Below are 25,696 nucleotides of genomic sequence, written 5' to 3' on the forward strand. Positions count from 1 at the left end.
TAAAAAATAATTATAAAATGTTTATATAATTTCTTTTTGTTTAATTTAATTCTATTACAAACTAATACGATTTGATGAGATAAATGAAATAATACAATTGGGTAAAACAAATAAATAATTACAGTTTGTTGAAATAAATGAATGAATTCAATTTGGTGGGATAAATGAATGAAGACAATTTAGCAAGATAAATGAATGAAAGAAACTTGTATCTTAATATTGTATTCAGATTGAAATGATAATAAACTGGTCCAGATGCCAGAAGTGAATATTTGTTACTGGTGAAGGGAATTTTTTTACAATTGATTAGTATGATATATTATGTTAATATATTAATAAAATTTTTGTAAATGTTTTGTTTAACATATTTTTTTAGCATCAACCAAAATCATTGAAGAATTCATTGCGCAAGTTTGTTATCAAATGGAAACATCTTGAAGAAGTTTTTAATGAATATCTAAATAACACAAAAGGAGATTTAACAACAAAGTAAAAGTTTGTATATTTTAGTAGTTAACAACCATCTGAAGTCACATACAATATTATACAAAAGTCATATCACATACAATATTATACAAAAGTCATATCACATACAATATTACACAAAAGTTTTATCACATACAATATTATTCAAAAGTCTTATCACATACAACATTATACAAAGATCTTATCACATACAATATTATACAAAAGTCTTATCACAGGTTTGGACAGGAATGCCATGCAATTGAATGCTTTTGCTGACCACACAAATGTTGTTTTTTTTTGACAACTTGACCACAACTGTTGAGATGTTTTCATGATTTAAACATTTCAGAAATGCACTGAAAAAAAAAAGCTAAACTAAACTAAAACTAGGATATAAATTAAAAAAATAAAAAATAAAAAACTAAAGAAAAAAGAAAACAATTTCTTATGAAAAAGAAAATATATAAGCACTAAAATAAAAATAAAAAACTTTTTGTTTTTAATTGCGTTTGAAATAAATTATTTTGAAACTTATTTTTTTAAACGCTTTATTAAAGTTATGCAAAACGCTTTTAAATTAGTAACAAATTACTTCTAATGAATGATTAATAAAATGAATAAATTTTTAATAATTTTATTTAAATTATTAAAAAGTGTTGTATATAATATTTTTAAATTGTATAAACATTTATTTTTTCAAAAAATTTGCCAAAAAAAAATTGTTTAAAAAAATAAGGTAGTCTTTTTAAAATAGTAATTTTTGATCATTTCATGCTCTGATTAGTAAGTCAAGTTTAAAAAAGGTTTTAAACTTTTTTATTTGTAAAAATAGAAAAAAAATAAAAAAAATTATTCCATTATTATGGGAAGATTTAATTGTTCATTTTTGTTGCCAGACTTTGCCTGTAAATTTTGAAATAATTCAGTGGCAGCTAGATTGCTGAATCACCGATCTAAAGTTATCAGAATCCAGCCTGCAGCCTTGTTATGGCAAAATTAACTACGAAAAGGAAGCGGAACAGCTTCACAATACCCACAAAAATAATATTTTGTGCGTGGGTTTTTTAATTTTGTTTCAGATTAGTTTTTAAAAGAGGAAATTAAAGAAGTAGTGGTTTATTCTTTAAATGTGTTTACAGAAACAATTTCAAACAACTTTAAATGTGTTTACAGGGAAACTAGTGTAGTAATTAAATATCAGATACGATTAGTTTTTGTAGTTTATTTAAATTGTAATTTCAGGAAATACTTTAAACTATTTTCACTTAAAAAAATTGTTTGAACATTTTTTCAGAGGTAACATAAGTTTTACTTTATATATTTGGTATTATTTTTTTAGTATAATAGATTTTCTTCTTTTATGTCTTAAATTTTGATCTTAAATTTCTGAAAACGCACGTCATTTACGATATCATTGCAGATCATATCTCCCAAAAATTTCAGTATTATCAAATATCAAGTAATGATAAAATCCAGGGATAAATATGTGTAAATGAAAAATTAATTTACTTTTAATGAACAAATATCTCTAGAGTTTGCAATTTAAGCTAGTAATGCAGTGCTTAGAAATTGTTTTTTTCTTCGTGTTTTTTTGTCGTTGTTTTATGTTTTTTGTCGTATCACACTTTAGCGAATCACCTCTCTCCTATTTGATAATTGGTGCACTTTTCATATACATTCCCCACCTATATCAGTCACATGTTATTTGAACAGCCCCTAACAGAGTTAATAAAAATCAAATCGCATTTGATTTACTTTTTGCATGTCAATTTATCTCATGCATTGCCAATACCATTAAAGAAAAAATTTCTAAAATCGTTATCGAGAAAAACTTTTTCTCCATTCTCTCTGATGGTTCTCAAGCTAGGAAAACAAAATACAAGAAAGAGTTGATTCTTGTGCATATAGTCAGTATCCCTACTTACCTTGTAGTATCTTTACTAGAGATAAACAATATTGGTGGTATGGACTCTAATGCCTTTAAAAAGGCCATTGACATTTTTAATGCATTAGGAAACATTCCCACAAATGCATACCAAAGCAAACTTGTCAGTGCTAATTCAGATGAAGCTAGCGTCAATTTCCGTATATATTATGGGGTTTTAACTCATATGAAAAACAAAAGAAATTAATTTGTAAAAATTCACTGCGTGAACCATCGTTTGAAATTAGCAATTAAAGGTGGTGTAAAAGTTATTGTTCAGTTTAGAGATTACAAACAATTTTATTTATTTTGTATTATATACTAATATATTATATTATTACTATAATCCATTTATTTTGCGATTCAGGCAAATTACAAGTGGCAGTTAAAAAAGCAGCCAAGCCACCTAATATTACATTCAAGACATTGCCTAAAATGTCAGGAACGCGTCAATCACAGAAAACATGGTTTTACAAGGTTCATAACTGCCTTCACTTATTAAGGGTTTTGATAATGTTACTACTGATTGTGACACTAAAACTGAACTGTGTGCTAAGCTTTATGGGATATCTAAACGGTTGCACGATTACAGACTTTTATGCATGGAGTTATTTGGATGTCTTAGAGAAGTTGAGTCCATTATCATTAGTTTTCAAAGAAAAAAATGCTTATTTTATATGAGGTAAAACCAGCAATGGATCTAACTAAGGCTAGCTCAATTGAGTTGAGTAATGAATCTTATTGATTCATATTTACTAAAGTTTAGAATCAATGACAAGGATGGTTCAACCACTCTTGTTTCGTATGATTTAAAATAATACAAAATATTGTGCAATCCAAGTAAGAAAATCTGCAAGTCAACATCGTTTTACCATTGATTGATGATAGATTTAGCTCTTTTTCAAACAAAGTTTGTTAGATCCCCAAATTTGGATGGAAGATAGTAGATATGGCGATGACAGCATATCTTTATTAATGTGTGCATTTAAAATTCCTCTTGAAGCTACGGGATTAAGTTAAAATGGTTCTCTTTGAATGGAATGCATCTAAAGTAATAAAAAAGCAGATTATAAAGTCACAACAGCGCAGAAATTTTTTTTAATCATAGAAAAATGTTCCCTAACCTGCTTCTTCTTATTGAAATAGTAATGTTCATGTCATGCATGTCATGTAGAATGAATTTTCATGTTTAAAGATGAACTACAAGACAATGGAAGGTCCAGTATTAATAGTCAGGAATGATCCTAATTTTAGTGTACAAGAACGAGATGAGATTTTAATTAGTGCTGTCAATATATCTAAATAAACGCAGAGGGGTCTGCCTCGAATCGATGGATAGGGCTGATGCTTTAATTGAAACAAATAATAATACTGACAAAAACCTCAGTACCAACGCGAGTTCCAGTACCATTGAAAGCTCCAATAAAGATCATAGTTTAACATCCGAATTGAACTATTACCATTTTATATTTATACTACTTTTTGTTTACGTTTTTTGCACCTAAGAAATAACTATATATTAGAATATAATAACTGAATAGTTCCTATTGAAGACGCAATCGTAGATGTCGTCTTCATTTATCAAATCATCATAGAAAATGTTATATTAATAAAAAAATGTTGCATAATTTTTTTGATAAATTAAATAAAATGCACCTGCAATTTAAATAAAATAAACTGCCAACATACAACTTAATTTAATTTTAGTTTGAGCATTACAAGCAATATGTTACTTTATTAATAAGTGTTTCACATAACAAATTTAAAAATTATTATAAAAGATTTAATCTTATTCACTCCTATCATAATTGAAAAAAAAAAAAAAAAAATATTTCAAATAATAAATTATTTGTTTAAAAGATTAATTATAAAAATTAATTGTAAGAACATTACAAAATGCTTCAAAACTTTTCCATTAATCAACAAAATACATGCTCCTTTAAGTATTTAAAGCCTTCGAGTAAAATAAAAACAGAAAAGATCAATGATTAAAAGTTATTTACAACATACTTTTTTGTATTGCATTTCAGTTAAAACATTAAAACAACCATGGTCAAATTGTAAAGAAAAAAAACTATTAGTGTGGTTAGTTACAGAGTGCAATAGAAAGCCATTCCTGTCCAAGCCTGTTATCGCATATAGTATTATACAAAAGTCTTATCACATACAATATTATACAAAAGCTTTATCACATACAGTATTATACAAAAGTCTTATCGCATACAATATACTAAAGTCTTATCACATATAATATTATATAAAAGTTATCACATAGGGTAGACCGGGGATAGTTCCAACAAAATTTAAAAAACCACTTATCTCCTACAACTTTGATATTTTTTTAGATCTTATTGACATATTAAACCAAAATTGGTTTATATAAAACTTAGTTGTTCCTCAGTAGTGAAACAAAAATAAAAATAAAAAATGACCTGCACTGTTGCAACTTGACCTGCACCAGGGCAAGTTGCAACAGTGAACGGAGTAAGTTGCAACACAATACTTAAAAAGTATAAGCCTTGCAGAGTCCAAAGAAAAACTACAAATTAATCTCTAATTGCTATTTGGCGACAAAAATTGTAAAAATAGTTCAAAGAAAGTTGTATTTTCATTGAGCTGCAATACCTGACTTTTTTAGTAAATTGATAATTATATTCGACTTCAAAAACTGAAGCAGTTAAACAAAAAGAATTATTATTTTAACTCCAAAGTGTTTCTGAAAAAAAAAAGTATTTTCTCAGTCAATAAACATTAAGTTTGTTTAGAAAAATGCAAGAGAAATTTTTAAGATATTTAAGTTCTGTTTTTAGAAAATAGAACACAACATTTTATTTAAAAAAAATTAGAATGCAAAATAATAAAACAAGTGTTGAATAAGTTTTCATAAAAACAAACTAAAGTCAAACTTTGATAACAACAAAAAAAGAATTTCCTAGCAATAAACATTCATTAAAAAACAAACAAAAGAAACTAAAGAGTTAATTACATTTCAATTCAACAATTAGATTTCTTTTCTCTTTTTTTTGATTAAAAAATATTACCAGATTTTTGTTTTCTAGAACTAATTTTTTTTGTTAAAAAATTACTTTAGGAACGTGTGTAAAATCAATAAAACAATCAATCAATTAATTCATATATTCTGAAATTGTTGTTACATTAACAGAAGTTTACAAATTGTACATGTACTAATCTTAAGTAAAAACCTTGCAAATAAAAGCTAATAAATATATTGTTAATGCTAATAGTAATATTATTCAACCACAGCAGTAACAAAACGAACATTAAACAAACATTAAAGGAGTAAAAATACTAATTATGATAATAATAAAAGTGGTAATAGTAACAATAATAACAATACAATTTTTACTCCCAACAAGGCTGCTTGCAACCACTGCTTGCAACCACTATCAAGCAACAAGGCTGCTTGCAACCACTGCTTGCAACCACTATCAAGCAACAAGGCTGCTTGCAACCACTGCTTGCAACCACTATCAAGCAACAAGGCTGCTTGCAACCACTGCTTGCAACCACTATCAAGCAACAAGGCTGCTTGCAACCACTGCTTGCAACCACTATCAAGCAACAAGGCTGCTTGCAACCACTGCTTGCAACCACTATCAAGTTGCAACCACTGCTTGCAACCACTGCTTGCAACCACTATCAAGTTGCAACCACTGCTTGCAACCACTGCTTGCAACCACTATCAAGTTGGGAGTAGCTAGAAAAAAAGAGTTATAGAGCAAGAAAATGGTTGACAGAAGACTTAAAAAGTTAAAGGTTGTATGAGTCACGAAAACATAAATATGGGACAGAGTTCCAAAAGGTCGAAGTGTGGGGAAAAAAGCTAGATGAATATAAGTTTTTGGAGCATACACAGACAGATACAGTAAAAGAATGAGACTTTGATGAATGGTGAATCAAGCAAGAATGAGTTTTGGTTGATGGAACTAGAGATGAAGGCTCCTTTGAGCAGCGACCATGATAATATTTGTAGAAAAGAGAAAGAGATGCAACTTTAGGACGATGGGAAAGAGGCTCAAGCTTAGCAGATAGACCAGGTCCAACTCTGTTTGCAATGCGTTTTTGAACCTTGTCTAGAAGAGAAAGAGCATTATTAGAAGAACCAGCTCAAATATGACAACAGTATTCCATACAGGGACAAATAAAAAAATTTTAGAGGTAGAGAATGGAATCAGAACAGATACAAGCCACTGTAAACCCCATTCAGTTACAGAAGTGAGATCAAATTCAAAACCAAATGTCTGTTCTAAGAGAAAGAAAAGAGAAAACTTTTTGGCAAGACATAAGTATTAAGTTGAGTCATCAGTAAAAAAAGCCTACTTTAGATATAAGGTTGTCATCAGTAAAAAGAACCTACTTTAGATATATCATTAATGTAGATAAGAAATAAATTAGGACCAAGAATATAACCTTGAGGTACTGAGAATTTACTGGAAATAAAGAAGACTGTTGACCTTCAAGGATGACTTTAATAATGCGGTTAGAAAGAAACGATTTGATTATCTCAAAAACTTTCCTAGATAGACCATATGAAACAAGCTTATGGACAAGACCAACATGCCAAACCGTCAAAAGCCTTAGATATGTCAAGAGCAATAGCTCTAGCTTCTCCGCCTCCATATAATACCCAATAAAATTATTCAGTCACAACAGTTTGCAAGTCAGGCGTTGAGCGAGAGGATCGAAAACCATATTGATTGTCTGACAGAATGTTATTTGACTCAAGATTTTGTTTTTATTTTTTTGAAAGTTTTTCTTCTATAGTTGAAAAAAAAAAATGTATATATATATATATTTTTTTTAAATATGTTTTGAAATTATTGTTTGGGTCTGATTTGGGTTCAAGTATTTGTTAACCAGTACTGATTCCATAAAAAAATTTACCTGACTTAAAGCTGTATGGTTTTATATTTCCGAAATTTTAATAGTTAGTTAATTCATTGGTATCAGCATTGGTATCAGCCTTTTCCCGCCCATCGGCATCGGCCAAAAAAGTGGTATCAGTACATCACTAATACATACACACATATATAGAAACATACAAATACATACATACAAACATACATACACATTTACATTCACAAATACATATTAACACGTATACTTATACATACATACATACATACATACATACATACATACATACATACATACATACATACATACATACATACATAAATACATAAATACATATGCACACATTTAATAATATGATATATATGTATATATTATATACACATACAGATATATACACACAGATATATATATATATATATATATATATATATATATATATATATATATATATATATATATATATATATATATATATATATATATACATACACATATACACACATACACATACACACACAAACTTATATACACATACATACTTATATACACATACACACACAAACTTATATACACACACATACTTATATACACATACACACTTATATACACATACACACACACACACACACACACACACACACACACACACACACACACACACACACACACACACACACACACACACACACACACACACACACACACACATATATATATATATATATATACACACACACACACACACACATATAAATATATACACACATACACACATACACATCCATGCATACATATGCACATACATATACATTCACACTTATTCACATGCGCTTATCACAAACACTTATACACAGATACACATACTTATTAACTGTATTTGATTAGGAAGAAATGGAATAGGTTACTCTTAAAATCGTAGATTGAATGGAGAGCTTTTAGGTTATAGGGAAGGTTATTCTAAGATTTTATACTTTGGTTTTTTATAGACTTATATCCATAACAGAACAATGTTTTAAGACTGCAAGATTCAGATTATCATTATGAAGATAGTATCGGTTATTTGCATTTTTGGGGAAGAAATTGTTGAAGGTAAGAGAGTAGGTTTTTGTGTTGGTGATTCCAGACAAACTGGCGATTCAAGAATTGAACAAGGTAACATAGTTTAAGGATCTTAGATGTAAGGCAAAGCACATTAGGATTGAATTTGTAATTTTGAAAATGCGTTATTTTTAAAACTTTGTTTTGAAGATGGGATATTCTTAAAACTGCTTGCTGTTGAGATTGTCTCCATATTTGACAAGCATATCTTATATGTAAGCCAAAAATGGCATGATATATGTTTAATAGTGTTTCCAGATTGACATAATGGTGAACTTTAGCTTTTTCCATTTAATCTGCTTAATTTTATGGCTAAGTCTTTAAGATAGGATACAAATGATAGGTTGGAATCAATTATAATCATTCCCATAAACTCAATTAAATAAGATATTTGATTGAGTTTACGGCAATGATTTTCTGGCCACTTAATCTAAAGTTTAAATTTTTATTGATTTTTGTTTTATTAGATTTGAATATGATTAGTTCAGTTTTGCTACAGTTGAGAGAAAGCTTATTTGAGCGAAGCCATTGAACTAAATTGGCAAGATCATCATTAATATATTTGTTAATTTTTTTTAAAGATTTGTTGATAATGAACAAAATAGTCAGCAAAATCATCAACAAAGTGGTAAGGAGTTGCAAACTTAATTGAGTTATTAAGGTCATTAATATAAAGAAGAAAAAGCGTGACCCTAATACTGAGCCTTGAGGGACACCATTGGAACAATTTATTTAAGTAGATTTTGAATCATTGACTGAGACAAACTGAGATCTGAGGTATTCCTCTGATTCCATAATATTCTAATTTCTTGAGTAGGATAGAATACTCTACTGTATCATAAGCTTTTTGTAGATTTACAAAGACACCACATGCAAAGTTTTTTATCATCAATAGCTTTTCTAATTGACTCAGTAATTTTAATAAGTGAGTTGTGGAATGATTAGCACAAAACCCGTACTGGTGTTTGTAAAGGCAATTAAAAGTATTCAAAAATGCATAGAGCCTCTTATGCATAAGGGAATTTGTTATTATATTTAAATTTGGAAATGAGTTATTTTTAATAATACTGAAAGGTTTAGAAATTATGTTTGGAATAAGTTTAAGAAGGAATGTAGGAAGGCTATTAGAACCAAAGCTTTTTCCAGTTCTAAGAGTGGTTTTAATAAGATTAGAGATTTCAGAGAGTTGAGATTATAAAATCAGTAAATCATCAGTAAATTTGGATGTTGAAGGTATAATTTTGTTTTGAAGTTTGTTTTGGATAGTAACAAAAACGTTATTTAATGTATTTGATACAGTAGTTTGATCTGTGATGATATTTTCTTTCAATTTAAGTTTGAGAGTTGAACTATAGTAGGAATGTTTTATATTAATGATCTTTTATCCCTTTCCAAGTATTCTTAATATTGTTTAAGTTTTTACTAAAATAGGTTGTGTAATAGGATTTTTTACTAATTTTTAGTAGATTGCTAATTCTGTTTCTATAAAGTTTAAGTTTAGAAAACAGTTTATTTTTAGTACTAATATCTTTACATTTTGTGCATTTTTTATATAGTCTGTTTTTAATGGAAATAGATTTAAGTATGCCATTGGTGATCCATGGTTTTTATTTAAGTTTAATTTGCTACTTAGTTTTTTGTATGGAAATATCATGGAAGTAATAATATATATGAATATAAAGGTATTACACTTAATATAAATACACTTATAATTATCCAGAATAATAATTACTTAAGTAGTTAAAATGTTAGAAAGAAAAATAAATAAAAGTTAAAATAAAATAAAATATCAGTAAACAAATAATCACTTTCAAAAAACAAGTCTCAAATAACAAATAAATACTCTGAGATAGCAAGTAAAAAAATCTTCTTGATATTTTAATTTCTCTTGTGTTTCTTGCTTCTTTTCTGCTTATCTGGTTCAATCTTTTCGTTCAATAAATTGCATCTATTTATCACCCTAGTAGTCTTCTCTAGTTTCCAACTTTTAAATGCTTGAATTTTGAGTTTAAATTTTTAAATGATTGAATTCCAAGTTTTAAAGTTATGAATTTCAAGTTTTTATGAAATTGAATTCCAACTTTTGAATGATTGGATTTCAAGCTTCCAAACTATAAGAACTAATGGTAATAATTTAAATTCGCAATTATATTTGTCTTTTAAATTTAAAAGTTGATAATTTTTTTGTCTTTTTTGAAAATATTTTTTGTTAATAATTTTTTTATTTACTTCCAAGTTAATTATTTTTTATTAAATATCAGATTAGCGCTTTGTAGAGCTTCTTCTGATAGTAGGTATTTATAAAAGAAATTACTGACACTTCTCTATTTATTCAAGGATTATTAAATCAATGATTTTAACTTTTCAAACACATCTGCCATTTTTATTTTTTCCTGATTCCTGCAGCTATTTTATGATTCAACTTACCCCAAGCAATTTGTTGCAACTTATATTAAATAAATTTAATTTTTTTCATCTTTTTGTGTTTGAAATTACCATTATTTTATTATGGTTATATATCACTAGGTTTACAGTTAAACCAAGAAAAAACACCTTGAAAACAAAAATTAGAATTTTATATATATAAAAAAAAAAAAAATTCTCAATATTTATTGAAATTTTTAGTTTATAACTATAAGATTTATAAGATATATAATTAATTTTACAGTTGATGTGTTTTGATTATAGTTGCATAATGTAAAAAATGTTTAGGAATAATATATAAAAACCATTCTTTAAAACGCTTTGTTGCAACTTATACCTGTTGCAACTAGCCCCGGTCTCTCCCCTACAATATTATACAAAAGTCTTATCACATACAATATTATACAAAAGTCTTATCACATACAATATTATACAAAAGTCTTATCACATACAATATTATACAAAAGTCTTATCACATACAATATTATACAAAAGTCTTATCACATACAATATTATACAAAAGTCTTATCACATACAATATTATACAAAAGTCTTATCACATACAATATTATAACAAAAATGTAAATAAATGTTTTAGAGCAATTAAAATCAAAAAAGTTGTTTTTTAATAAAAAAGTAACAATTATTTTGTAATTCATTGTCATTAGTATTAATATAATTAATATAATATAATACATAATTAATAATATAAACATAAAAACAACTCAGTAAAAATAGTTCAGATAACTTTTAGTATAACAATAACTTAGTAAAAATAGTTTAGATAACTTTTAACATAAGAGCTGTGTATTTTATTGAATTTGAGTAAATTTTAACAGTTTATGGAATTTTTGTTAACAGTAATCAGTAGGTTAGTTCTTTCTTTGTTCCCATGTTGGTCTTCATAATCTTCCTGTTAAGCTTGCCTCTAAAATTCTATATAAATCAGTCAATGTATGTAAATTTTGCTGTATGTGGAAATAGAAAATAATTAAAAAAAAAAAAAATTTTAAAAACAAACTCTGTTTATAAATTTCAATTTCAACAGCTATGCTAGTCTTAAAAATTTTGGGAAAATACAGCAAAATAATTGTGACATTATTTACATATTTTTAATCTTTTTGAGCAGTGCTAAAAGATGCAAAAAACACTAACTGCTGATATTATATATATGAGTTAGCCGTGAGTGCATAAAAACCAGAAATAACCTGAAAGTTGATGAACTCCATTACTTTTTAGTATATGTCAAGCTGTACTGAACAAGTGGCACCTTGTTCTACCAATCTGGAGAAGTGCAGCGTTGGAAGACTGTCTCATTCTAGGTTCATCACGCCAACAGGATTATATGTTTCTATCAGCAAGCCCTAGTTTTTTTCGTATTTATGTAAAAGAATATTGTTGACATCCATGTTTATTCATTTACGCTTATATATCGGTTATATTTTGCACCTTTTATATGCAGAAAACAGACAATCATAAAAATATTTACTCAAATAAATCAGTATTTTTTAAAAGATTTAAAACTTCTTGAACAAATTCGCCCTTTTAAAAAGCACTAATTCAAATGTTATCTTGCTAAATTAAATAAAATATGCTGATCTAACTAGACATAGTTCAGTGATTTGCAAAGGAAAATAAGTAACTTGTAGAAAATAAAAAATAAAGCTTTCTCTGACTGAGTTGAGTTTTTCTTTTTATAAAAAAAATTGTTGCTAAAAATTTTATATTTGTTTTGTTAAATTGGTCAAAATGGTAAAGCGTTTGCTTTAGAAGCTAGAGGTATGAGTTCAAACTCACCAGGTTCCTGGCTCAATTTTTTTTGTTGTGCAACAGACTGGTTTGTCAAGTTTCTTGTTTCAAAGTTAAGCCTAATATAAAGAAAAGTCAACACACTCTATTAGTTTAAACTGTTTCTATTTGCACAGTAAAGCTGTTGCTTCTATTTGCTCAGTAAAGCTGTTGTTTCTATTTGCACAGTAAAGCTGTTGTTTCTATTTACACAGTAAAGCTGTTGCTTTTCTCAGTCTATTAGTTTGAAAGATTGCTCTTAAAAAAAAAAATTTTTCCAACTTTTTTGACTGCTAACAAAGAGATAAGATGTGTTTTTATTTTGGTTGCTGGGTATATACAAGAACTCTTAAAGTGGTGAAAATTTTGTTTTACCGTTTTGGTTTGCCAAGAATATAGATTTGTTTTAAAATTACATTTTTTAAATTTGTTTTTTTGGCGGTGGAAACAATAAAAAATTCTTATTTATTAAGTGAAAACTAAAAGTTAACAAAAATGTCCATTATTGAAATTAAAACCTTTTATTTACATCAGCATCATTAAAAAGTTTAACGAGTTAGCATCATTATAATCATTTGTTAAGATCATCAATCAATGTCATCAACAAATTTTGACAACAATACAAAAATTAAAAGGAAATTTACTAATTTTAAAAACTATTGATCTAACCGTAATAATGCATGCACCAAAAGACATAATAAAAAAATTATTAAAAAAAATTGAGGCATTCCATGCAAAAACAACATCAACTCCCTCACGGGCAGATGTTGATGTTCGTGGAAAAAAAAACACAATGGTTGTTTTTAGCTTGATTAGTTGTGAAACACAACTAATCAACCTAAATCCATCAATAATCAAACAAAATGAACAAAAAAGTAAAGAAGCTAGTATAATAATACTTGTTGTAACAGAATCTGATGCAATAACAGTATCAGAAAAACAAGCTAATGATTTTAAAGTCGTTAAAAAGATATTTAATAAGATCGGAAATCCATGTTCACCTGTCCTTGTATGAAGATTTCAAAAAAAAATATTATTACTCAAAAACCTGCTCTAATTTTGATATACTTCATGGACAACACACACAGGAATACTGTACTTACTGCAGCAAAGGAATTACGCTCACATGAAAATTTAACAAATATATTCATTAACCCAGATAAAACATTAGCCAAAAGAGACTTTTGTTTACGCCTTGAGACAATGTATTTTTTCTGTTTTCGAAAAAAAAGGTCCTTTAACTTTTGAAATTAACTCTATTTAATTATGTTATCTATTTATTGAAAAAATATGCTGTAGACTCAAAAGACTTCAAACTCTGCAAATAATTCAAGCCTTAGTAAATCGATTCTGGCTGCAAAACATATTCTTGATAACAATGTTTTTACAGGTTTTTTGTTGGTCGGTGATTTTAATTTTTCCAAATATAAAATGGATCAATGATAATTCTGAATTTAATTTTTTAGAAACTAAAAATGACTACTTTTTGTCATATTTGTCATTTGTATTCTTTCCAACATTTCAAAAGTCTGACAAGAAATCTACTAACATACTTGATCTTATATTTACAGAAAACTCAAATCGTGTTTCTGAACTTGCGTCAAACCTTTTTATAAGGTCCTTTTGTAAATTTAAGGAACTTTTTTTAGTCTTGGTATCAACATCACCCCAAAGTTTATTGCATCAGGTAAAAATAATCACAAATTATTAACAAAATACAAACTAGTTAAAACTAAGACATTCAAAACTATTGATATGACCTCGAAACAATTTGCTTATGAATTAGCTAAAAGTTCTAAATCCGATTCTAAGAAATTTTATCCATACGTGAACAGCAAACAAAAATATAAGGATGGAATTTGCACTTTAAGGTTTCCAAATGGTACAATAAGTGATAACCTTTTAGATATTTCTAATTTGTTGAATATCTTTTTTCTGTATTTACTTGAGATGATAACAAAGCCGAAATTTCTGTTACTCAAATTTACTGTGAAAATGATAAAAATATTCAGCTTATAAAAAAATTATTTTACAATTTAAATAAATGGATAAATACGAGGCCTGTGGGAACGATGAAGTCCATCTGTATGTATTGAGTATACAATGCTCTGAGCATTCCTATTGAACATATTTTTAAGCTATTCCCTGCATCGGGAGAGTTACCAAAAGTGTGGAAAAGTTCAGATATAAAGCAGTTTTCAAAAATAGTTCCAACTTTTAAAAATCACAATAAGCTTGATCCTTCCAACTATAGACCTGTTCTGTTATCCCTTTCAACTATAGACCTGTTCTGTTCTCCCTTCCAACTATAGACCTGTTTCTCTTTTGTCCATTGTATGTAAAATTTTAGAAAAGCTAATATAAAAATTCTACCATTTGGCGTCTTTTAGACAATAATTTGATAAATAAGAATCAGCATAGTTTTTCACCAGGTAAATCTTGCATTACAAATTTACTTGAAAGCCAATATATTTAACTCTGGCAATGGATCAAGATTGCCCTATCAACATCCTCTTTACTGGTTTTCCTAAAGCATTTGAAAGATTTCACCATAGAAAACTTATATTTAAAATTTAAATGTTTGGTATAAATAGGGTTGCCAGATGTCCAGCCGTTACAAAGGAGAACACAGTAAAAATTTTAATTCTTATAGGTTTGGCACTGTATTCTCCTATGTAAAAGCCGGACATCTGGCAACCCTAGGTATAAAGAGGTTAGTTCTTAAATGGATTGAGTCCTTTTTATCAAATAGAAGGTAAAGAGTAGTTGTTGAAGACATTTCTGTGGCTTAGTGTTTCAAGTGGTGTACCACAAGGCTCTGTTCTGGGACCAATTTCGTTTTTAATTTATATTAATGATCTTCCAGATAAACTAAAATATAAATGCAAGTTTTATGTTGATGATTACAAAGTTTACCAGATAATCTCTAATAACAGTAATAATCTACAGGATGACAAATTTTATTTTTAATTGGTGCAATAACTGGAGTATGCAATTAAATATAGAAAAATGCAAAATTATGCATGTCACTAAAAGAACAAAATTTAACTAAAATATAAAAAAATGCTACATTTTCAATTATCATTTTTGATTAGTACTGTAGAATGTGAAAACGACTTTGGTGTCATAATTAAAAACGATCTGAAATATTAGCATATACCTGCATGTGTTTCTAAAGCTAATAGAATTTTAGGTTTTATCCAACACACATTTTTATTTTTAAATGTTGATATAGTTAAATTGTTATCGTTTTGCTAGTATGCCCTCATTTTGAAAATGCGTCTTCTATGTGGAATCCATTTTTAAATAAAGATAATAATCTTATTGAAAAAGTACAACATAAAGCAACAAGACTAATTCCAGGATACTCAGAACTACTTAAAGATGCCAAAGGCTGAACTTAACAATTAAAAAAAAAAAAAAAAAACTTGACTAACTTTATTATGTGACTTAGTATTTTAAATTGTAGTTCTTAAACTTGCTGCTAAACTGCGATTTTACTACTCAGTGAGCATATGCTCACTGAGTAGTAAAACCGCAAAATAATAAAAATACATTGAACTGGTATGGATAACACAATATTTTAATTCATTTATTTTAGAATGGAAACTGCAACTAAAGAGTTCGTTAAATCTGCCAAAATCCTTTTTTGGTATCTTTTCATTCAAAATGACACACAAGGAAAGCTATCAAGAACAGAAGATCAAGGTTTTGTTATTAATGCAATCAAAGATATTGCAACTGAACATTTAAAGACTTATTTTGCATACCTCAGCAGTAAAAGTACAAGAAATGTCATTATGGAAACTTATCAAAATGAATTTCCTGGCCTTGTGCACTTTATCTATACCAATAGGTAATATTTAGTACTAAAGAATTTATGTTATGCTAAAATAATTAAAGTTGTTTTAAAGATATAAAAATGTAATTTAATATAATTTTTTTTTAGAGTAGCAAATTGTTTTATTGCACCCACAATTAATATTAAAACAGATCCGATATTGAATCAGCTACGTCGATATATTATTATTAAACAGAGAATATGGGATTTTTGGCAATATGCTGAAACAATGTTGACAAAAGGTTACTCATCCATAATGATAAATGATGGAGATTTTAGTTATTCATATTTTATTTGGTTTGAAGATTTTGATGGTAAATGTTTGTATTCCGAGAATTCTTTGCGAGATATAAATATAGACCAACCAACTGGAGTGCTTTCAGGTTCATTTTACAGGTTAGTTAAATATATGTATGAGTTTTACACAATTTTTTTTTTAAAATGTTAAATGTTTTATTTAGTGTTACTCTGTGTTTCATTTAGTACACTATAATATTTAACTTTTAGTGTTGTGTTACCATGTTATCTTGCGGTCACTATAAGCACGACTTTAAACATATCTTGTGGTCACAACAAACACGACTTTAAACATAATAGTAGGGGGGTCCAAAAATTTTTGTTTAACTCTTAATTTTTTTAGAAGAGTTCAAAAAACAATTTAGTTTTAGTTATTTTTTTGTAATTGACCTTCTACTTCTATTTTTAACATTTTTAAACATTTTTGATATTAAAAAACTTATAAAAAAAAAATATTTGCAGCGCATTCTTTGCGAGTAAAGTTATGCAATGTGCAATTTAAATTTTGATTGGATAACTTTGAATTAAAATAAATGAAAAATTGCGTTTAAACAAAAATAAGTCTTATCTTAAGTCTAACACTAGTGTAAAAATTTTATTTATTTCGCTAGAGTTTGCTATTAATTTTGTTAACTAAATTTAGATACCGAATAAAATGAAAAATATTGCAACAAGAAGTAACAAACTAGTAAATAAATAAATCATAAACTAGTAAACAAATAAATTAAAATTAATAAATTTTTTTTAGAAATCTCCCAGTTGACGAATTTTATCATGCAAAGTTGCCTTTACTCAGGGTTGCTTTTGTACTTGTCTTTAACAATAAATTATCTTTTGGAAATTTTTTATTAAATAAGAATGATTGTTCAGGAGTCTTAGAAGCAGTTCATATGTACGCATCAAAAAACTTAGATGATCATTCTTGCAAATAAAGTTTTTCAAAACTTAGCTATATTTTTTCAACAGGGGCCGTATTCTCATCTCTCCGTTAAGCTTAACCCTTAAAGGACGGGAGAAAAAAAGTTACGCTAAGGACGGCTGGGGTATTAAACTACCCCACCTAAAAATATAGGTTTTTATACAAAATATGTTTAACTTTTTAAATTAAAATGTGTGCTTTTAACAAAAATATCAATTTTCTCAATGTTTTTTTAATAAAAGTGATATTTGATACAATTTATTCAAATAAAAACAAAATATATCTTCTAAATATTGCAGCTATTGCAAACAATCTTGCTATAAGCCTTGCAAACAGAATGGCTATATGATGCACATTGCAGGCAGGTTTTTCTGTCATGAACACAAGAACGCATATAGCATCTTTTTATGTGCTGCTCTTGAATTGGTTTGTAAATACTTGTCGAAGATTATTATTTGCAACTATTTGTGGAACATTGTCATTTGCATCAAATTTTTCAATAAGACTTTTTGATAATTCTTTTAAAAATTCTTTTCTTCTATGAGAAACCCCATTTTTATAGTTCAAGTGAATTGACAAGAATAAAATTAAAGCTTTGTATGCTGGAATATCCAAAATATTATAAAACATTGTAAATGGCCATCGGTTACTCATTCGGTAGCACCTGAAAACCTGGTCTAACGTGTCAACTCCACCTTTATATTTGTTTTAATCTAGAATAATATGTGGTTTTTTATTATGGTTAATAACAATGTCACTACTGTGATGGAAGGTTGATAATAATATTACTGCTTTGTTTTTCTTAGGTACATAAGAAACTATAGTAGAGTCATTTTGAAAACCAAAAAAGCTAGAGTAAACTGGTCAATGTAAGGCTGGCAATAAGTTTTTTGGTATTTCTCCTTTATTTTTTCAATGGTGCCAGTGTATGTTATTTTACGTCCTAGCAATGTACATGCAAGATGAATGTTTGTAAAAAATTATCAGCTGTTATGTCTACCACATCCATTTAAGTGATCAGTTAGTTCAAGAACTACTCGTGTACGTTATCCAACATCACGTACTCCATTTACTCTACCAATATACGGGTACAATTTATGCAGTAAGAGGTTTCAGGATCGCATAATATCCATATTTTCGTTCCATACTTTCCTGGCTTAATAGTTTTATACATCTTAAATGTCCCCTAAAAGTAACTAGTTGCTCATTGACAGTAAGGATTGAAGTTGCTCTTACATTTAGTGATAAACATTTCCCTTCTAATCTACTCCAAAGTTCTTTAATACTTTGGTTTTTAGAATGGAACAATCCAGCTAGGAGAAGAACTCCAATAAACTCATTTACTGTAGTGTCAACCCATCCTTCTAGTCTTATTCTACGAGCTTCAGCATTAGTGCAGTTTACAATAATTCTAATCATTTCTGGTGTTATAAAGAGTTTAAAGGCAGTATTTACACTTTGGCCGCAAATCTAAGCTGCAAACCTTGTTGGGCCAGTTGGTTGTTGAATAATATTGCGTGTACGTGGCTGAGCCGCATCTATACATGGAAGTTTACTCCAAATTTTCTCACCATTCCTTGAAATAATGTTTTTATCTAAAATGTAATTTTCCTGAACAACTTCTTCATCACTTTTATCAGAGATGATAGCCGCTGATTCATCCTCAGTTGTAATAATACCTTCTTCATCATCTGTAAGTAATTTGTCAGCTGAGTCATCACTTGAAGATAATTCATTTAAAGCAAAAATAATATTATTAGCCTCGACTGCAGCATTTTTTTCTTGGGCGACTCATTATATTAATTATATCTATTCTAAAAAATAGTTTCAGTGTTTATCAAACAAAATATGTGAGAAATATATACTACAAATATTTCAGGCATTGTTATTTTGTATCAATAATATAAATATTTTTGACATAAAAATAAAATGTATGCGACATGAGCACACTACTGTTGTTACAGTGATTGTATATATATAATGCATATATGGTATAATTTACTCATAAAAAAGATAAGTTATACCCCATACCTATTAAAAAATAACTAAAACACAAGCAAGTGTTAAACTATACATGATTCATAGAAATATTTATTGATTCACTAACTAAAAAATGAGAAAACTTTCATGGGGTATAAAATACCCATTATTAATGTAATTTAAAAGATATTTTTGACTAACGCTCTGTTAAGATTAACGGAGAGATGAGAATACGGCCCTAGAAAATAAGAAAGTATTATGAGTTAGGAAAAAGATACAATAATGGAATAACTGATGTATTACGTTTTTAATAAAGTTTTTATCAATTTATTAAACAATTAAAAATAACATTGAACTTAAATAATACAAGAACTTATACGCTCATTGCAATCAGCTTCGGAAATACCGTTGATTACAAAAATTCCTCGTGGTAATATACTAAATATCCAAATTATTGTGAAATCAAGATTCAGGTAACTTAAAAATATTACAGGAAATGTCTCATTGTTAAAACAATTGAAAATATAAAATACAGTCGCTAACAGTGACAGAATCAGCTGAGACAGAGCAAAAAAAAGAATTGTAAGTTTTTCATTAGGTGTCCAAAAGAAATTATATCTTAGCTTGTTTTAAATTACAAGGCAGCCCATTTATTTGTGAATCAGATGTCAATAGATACATTGAAAAAAGAAAAAGATCTGTTAAATTTAAAAACGATTGATAAATGGAATGTTTATTTTAGTAATACAGTAGATAATTGCAGCGAAGATTTATTTTATTTAATATCATAAAGGTTAATAAAAATAATAATTCAGTCCAGTGCTCAATTTAACGGTCGGACATCGCCGCCCCTCAGACCATTCTTGAGGTCTGCTAGAGGAGGACGACAAACTGTTGTTGATTTTTTTAGTAAAAATGAACAATGGTTGATTGCCCCCATAAATCAGATCTCAAAAAAGTCCGGGGGGCGTCGATGTCCTACCGTTTAATTGAGTCTTGTAGTCTAATTTTTTTGTTGTATTTATAAAGTACACATGATTACGTATTTTATTGATAAAATTAAAAGAAAAATATTTACTGTGGATTCTATTTTGACAATAATAATGATATCATTTAATATATCAATTGATTGTTTTGTCAAAATAATCACTTTTATTGAAATGGTAGTAGAAGGCCAAATGTTTATAATGAAAATAATTATTAAGTAATTCGAAATAAGCATAAAAAAATAATTTAGAAAAAGTGGTTAAACTAAACAAAATACGGAAAAAAAGTTAATTTTAGACCCCAATAATTATAGTTGATGTGACAAAGATTACACATTTTTTACACAAAGATTACACAGCCTTAATTAGCCCGTTTAATCAAAGTTTTTAACAGAAATTTGAAAAAAAAATTAAAATATAGCTACAATTGCTCATACATGTCAAAAAAAATTATTAAAGTCTATGCTACAAAACTATGTTGCAAATCTTAAGTTTATCTTTATCAAAGCCATCACCAGGCGAAATAAATAAAGCAATTATACTTCAATTCTTTATATAAAGAAATAGAAAAATTCTTGATATAAATAAATTAAACGAGGTTCAATTGTATGACAATTCCAGCTATAAATATAAAATATGTTAAACTATTATTTTTGTTCAAGAAACGTAAAGTTTTAAATATAAAATTTTTGAATATGAAATGTCTCATTTTACTCAAACGTGAATGAGATACGAGTAAGTGACATGCCTTTTTATAAAATTTATTGAGCGTGCATTATTATTTAAGGATATTTTTTTACAATCATGCAGAAAGTTAAAAACAAGTTCTTTTGAAACTACCGTTGAAACTACATTTGATTTATATTTTAGAAATATGATCCAACATCTATTTCCGTCAAAATGTTCTGAAAACGTGTATTGTTATGAACTTGTATGCATGTATCTTGCCGGTGTCAGCAATGATTTTATATCTAACTCATGTAAAGAACTTGTGAAAACTTTAAGAAAGACTGACAAACCAAGCAACTAGTTATGGTTATATCTGTGGAAATTGATTTTTAGTCGATACTTACTTAAATCGATACTTTGTCAGAAAAAATATTTTGAAACAATGTTATTTTCTTATTTGATTTTATAATTAAATTTGTTTTATAATAAACTTTAGAATTGTAAAAAATAAATACATTTTATTTTCTATTAATTAAAAATAAACTTCTGAAAATATTTCTTTGTTGAAAAGCATTCATCAATTATACATGGTACTGAAGTGGGTGGCTCTTAGTACATTTTTGACTGGTTCTATTCAGGTCTATGCTATAGATTCTATAACTGATCCTTATTATAAACACATATCGCGTTTATAAACAAAAGTAACTTTTATCATTTCCGACCAGACCGATAAAGATTAGAATTACTTTTGGGAAAAAAGTATCAGTGGGGAGGTGCGAGGGAGTTATAAAATTATCGTAATAAAATTTTCATTGATTAAAATAGATTTCAAGCTACTTTTTTGAACCAAAAATTTATGATAATATATGGCTTGTTAAATATAAAGTTGAATATTATTTTATTTATCAGTATTTATTTAATATTGAATAGCTTATAAATGAGCTTTACAATTTTTTCTTCATAATATATCTGGAGTATTATTCTCTCAGGTTAAAAATGATAAGTGGGAGATGTACCGATAGTAAACTACATACGATGGTATAGATTTTCGATACTATCTCGAAGTATAAGTAAATATTTCTGAACAAACGTTTTTTGATACAATGTAGTGTTAGCAGTATTAGTTTTATATAATAATCTGTCAGGGATTCTGCTTGCGGTTTGAGATGTTGTTGCATGTGTTGGGTTAGATAGAATTTTTTTAAGTAATTTTATATTTTTTTTATCAATAAGCTCTTCGACAGATATTGAATTGATATGAATTTATTCCATCTTAATAACAATAAATTGTTTGTGGAATAGTTGTAGCTCTTTTTTTTTGCAACAGTGCTGCAAGAGTATAGGCGCGCTGTACAGAATTTGAGAGTGCGTAGGATCTATAAATTTGAAGTAGGTTTAAGTGTGACCAATCTTTTTACGGCGCTTTAGTAAGTAGGGTACTGACTTAATAGTATCCCAGTTAAGATTTTTGTTTATTAGGATTCCTTGGTACTTGTAGCTATCAACTGATTCGAGTTAAGAGTTTAAAAAGAATTGGTGATGGAATTGCAACTTGATTAGGGTGACGGCTCTCTATCGATAATGTTTTGTACTTTAAATGATTTAGTTTTATGTCATTAACAGTAGCCTAGTTCGCAACGCCATCCACAATAGATTGAGGTCGGTTTTTTGCATCTTGGTGAATCATAGGTGATGTTAATTAATATATCATAGGCGTATTTTTGTAGGTTTGTCTCAGGAGGTAAAAAATCATTCATATCATGTATGAATAATATAAATAAAATAGGTCCAAAAACGCTACCTTGAATGATTCCAGCTTTAATACATTCTCATTCGATTACATATGCTCAATTGCTCAATTGTTATTATTCTTTGGCAACGGTTGTGTAGGTAGCTAGCAATCCATGATGTAAGCCAGCTAAAAAGCAAGTTTTGAAGTTTTATGAGCAATTTGTTATAAGCAACCATATCAAAAGCTTTTAAGAAATCAAAAAAGATGGCGAATATTGACATTTATTGTCATTTGCGTAGCTAAAGTCTTCTTTTACTTGAATTATAGCATCCATTGTGCTATGTCTAAGGAACCTAAATTGTTTATTTGTGGTCAAGATACGCTTCGTATGATTAACAACAAATATGCACAAGGTACGTTCATAGATTTGCACAGAACAGATGTAATAGTTATTGGTCGGTAATCTTCCATAGAAAGTGGGTTCGCTAATTTAGGTATAGGTAATAACTGAGTTAATTTCCATTAATCTGGCATATGATTGCATTCAATTAGTCGATTAAATAGAATAATGATGAAGATATTTTGAAACGGGATGATAATAATAGAATTGGAGACAGATTATCAGGGCCTGGTGATCCAGACTTTAGTTTGCTTAGTTGGGTTAAAATGTTATTGTAAGTAAAGATAGGATTTGCAGGTTGATCTGCATATATATTAATAAAGATTGCGATATCAGGAACTTTTTTATCTTTCCAAACATTATGATACTGATCGTTTAGTTTATTTGCTAGATTTTTAAAAATTGATGGTTTGTTTACAGACTTATTACATTGTTTTGCTTCTTTCCAAAAATCAGTGTTGCCTGATACGTAGCGTTTGTCATAAAATGTTTTCTTTTGATGATTAGTTTATTTATCTTTGCAGCTATCTTCCTCCATTCAATGTACGAACCAACTTTGAAATATTTTTGACGTAATTTTATTAAGCTTTAAATATTGGGGATCATCCAAGGTTTGGAATTAATAAGAGTTGAAGTTTTTAGAGGTTGCCACAAATCTTGAGCAGCTAATACTGCATATGAGAAATTGGTGCATACGGTTTGGATATCATGATGCGACTTAACTAAGTTTTTGAGGTCAGTGCCTCTAATTAATGCTACTGTATATCCTATTTTACCGGAGTGGTCGGTAATTTTTTTGAGCCAATAACTTTTTTGAGGAAATTGATTACTTTTTAATACAAAAGAAAGATTCTTGATCAATTTTCGATCAATCAAATAACGTGTTAGACTAAATTTGTAGCAAGAGAAAACAAAACTAAAAATTTTGTAAAAGATCTGTTTAAATATTTTTTAAACAGATCTATATTATTAATAAAATAATGTCGAAAGCGAATTCGATTTTTTAATAAGTACATCTTAAAAGACGATTTGGTTTGATCAAAATCAAATCAAATGTATTCTGAAATAGATTTTACATTTCATGGAATATTTACATATAGTACAAGTACTAATTTTAAGTCAACACCTTAATAAGAAACTGAAGAAAAAAAAAAAAAAAAAAAAACGCATTAAAAAAACGATCTTTTTCTAAAAAAAATTTTTAATGTTTATTTTGTTTAGTAAGATGATTAAAAAATTAAAATAAATGAGCAAATTAAAGTTGACAAACAATCCCGTGTATATAAGCATTGAAATGCATCAAATATTTTTGTAATTGGTTGTAGCAGTATCAAAGATTTTTGATACTGCTACAACCAAACACAAATTAGAGGTAAAAGAAGTGCTCCACATTAAATGAGAAAATTCCTCACTTAATAAGCAAACTTCTATCAACTTTTCAATTTGATTTAACTGCTTATTTTACGTGGATTTTGGTTATATTGATTAGTTATTTACCAAGTGATATTTGTAACCATTTTTAATGCTTTGTTTTGTATATTTTTCTGCGTTAATATTTCTCTGTAAGGTTTTCAATTTTTAATATTTTTCCAGAGTTTTTTCTTTTAAAATGTAAAAATAAATTTAGAGAACACGTCAATAAAAAAATTACGAGTTATTTTTATAAATATTTAATCATTTTAAGCAATTACGACATTCAACATTACCTTTTCCTAAAAAAAATACAAGACATTAAAAAAACTTTGATCTATTTTATAAATAATATCTATAAGCCATTATCAACTTTTATAAATTTGCATATTGTACGTGCATCCCAGAGCAACAATTCAAAATATGATTGCAGTGTTGCATTCTTGTATTCGTTTATATACATATACTAAAGACAACTATCTAAGCGTTTTTCAACCTTCCGTTTTATTACAAAAAATCGTATATAAATACAAAGTTAAATTCCCATAACAATTATAAAACAACAATAGTCATTAAAAACCATAAATGAATGCGTGACTTTCATCACGTTTATCTACGTGACTTTTACCACGTATACGTAATAATTTTAATTCACCAACTTTAATAGAACATGCCCTCTTGGTGAATTAACTCATAAGTCTAATCGTTGTGGGGCTCTTATTATTTGTCCGGAGCGCGTTATTGTTTGTTCGTTGCAATCATTTCGAACTTGAACGGCATTCTCGTTATATCTTCCTTTACCGTTACCAACTTCATCTTTTGGTATATCATCTTTTGGTATATCAAGTTAAACGAGTCTTTTTTATTATGAGTCCGGAATAC

At 27.9% G+C, this 25,696-nt stretch overlaps 1 protein-coding gene across 1 annotated transcript in view; it reads left to right on the forward strand.

Moving 5' to 3' along the window:
• LOC101234482 (BLOC-3 complex member HPS1) overlaps positions 1-21,825 on the forward strand; it is a 68,164-nt gene extending 46,339 nt beyond the window's left edge. Inside the window, exons 5-8 of the mRNA XM_065792972.1 lie at positions 377-489; positions 16,182-16,436; positions 16,530-16,817; positions 21,474-21,825. Coding sequence (XP_065649044.1) covers positions 377-489; positions 16,182-16,436; positions 16,530-16,817; positions 21,474-21,633 — 816 coding nt within the window. The 3' untranslated portion in view covers positions 21,634-21,825. The remainder of the gene's footprint in view (positions 1-376; positions 490-16,181; positions 16,437-16,529; positions 16,818-21,473) is intronic.
• Positions 21,826-25,696: the final 3,871 nt, after the last annotated feature.

The sequence above is a fragment of the Hydra vulgaris genome, chromosome 03 (assembly GCF_038396675.1).
Source record: "Hydra vulgaris chromosome 03, alternate assembly HydraT2T_AEP".
Lineage (NCBI taxonomy): Eukaryota > Metazoa > Cnidaria > Hydrozoa > Anthoathecata > Hydridae > Hydra > Hydra vulgaris.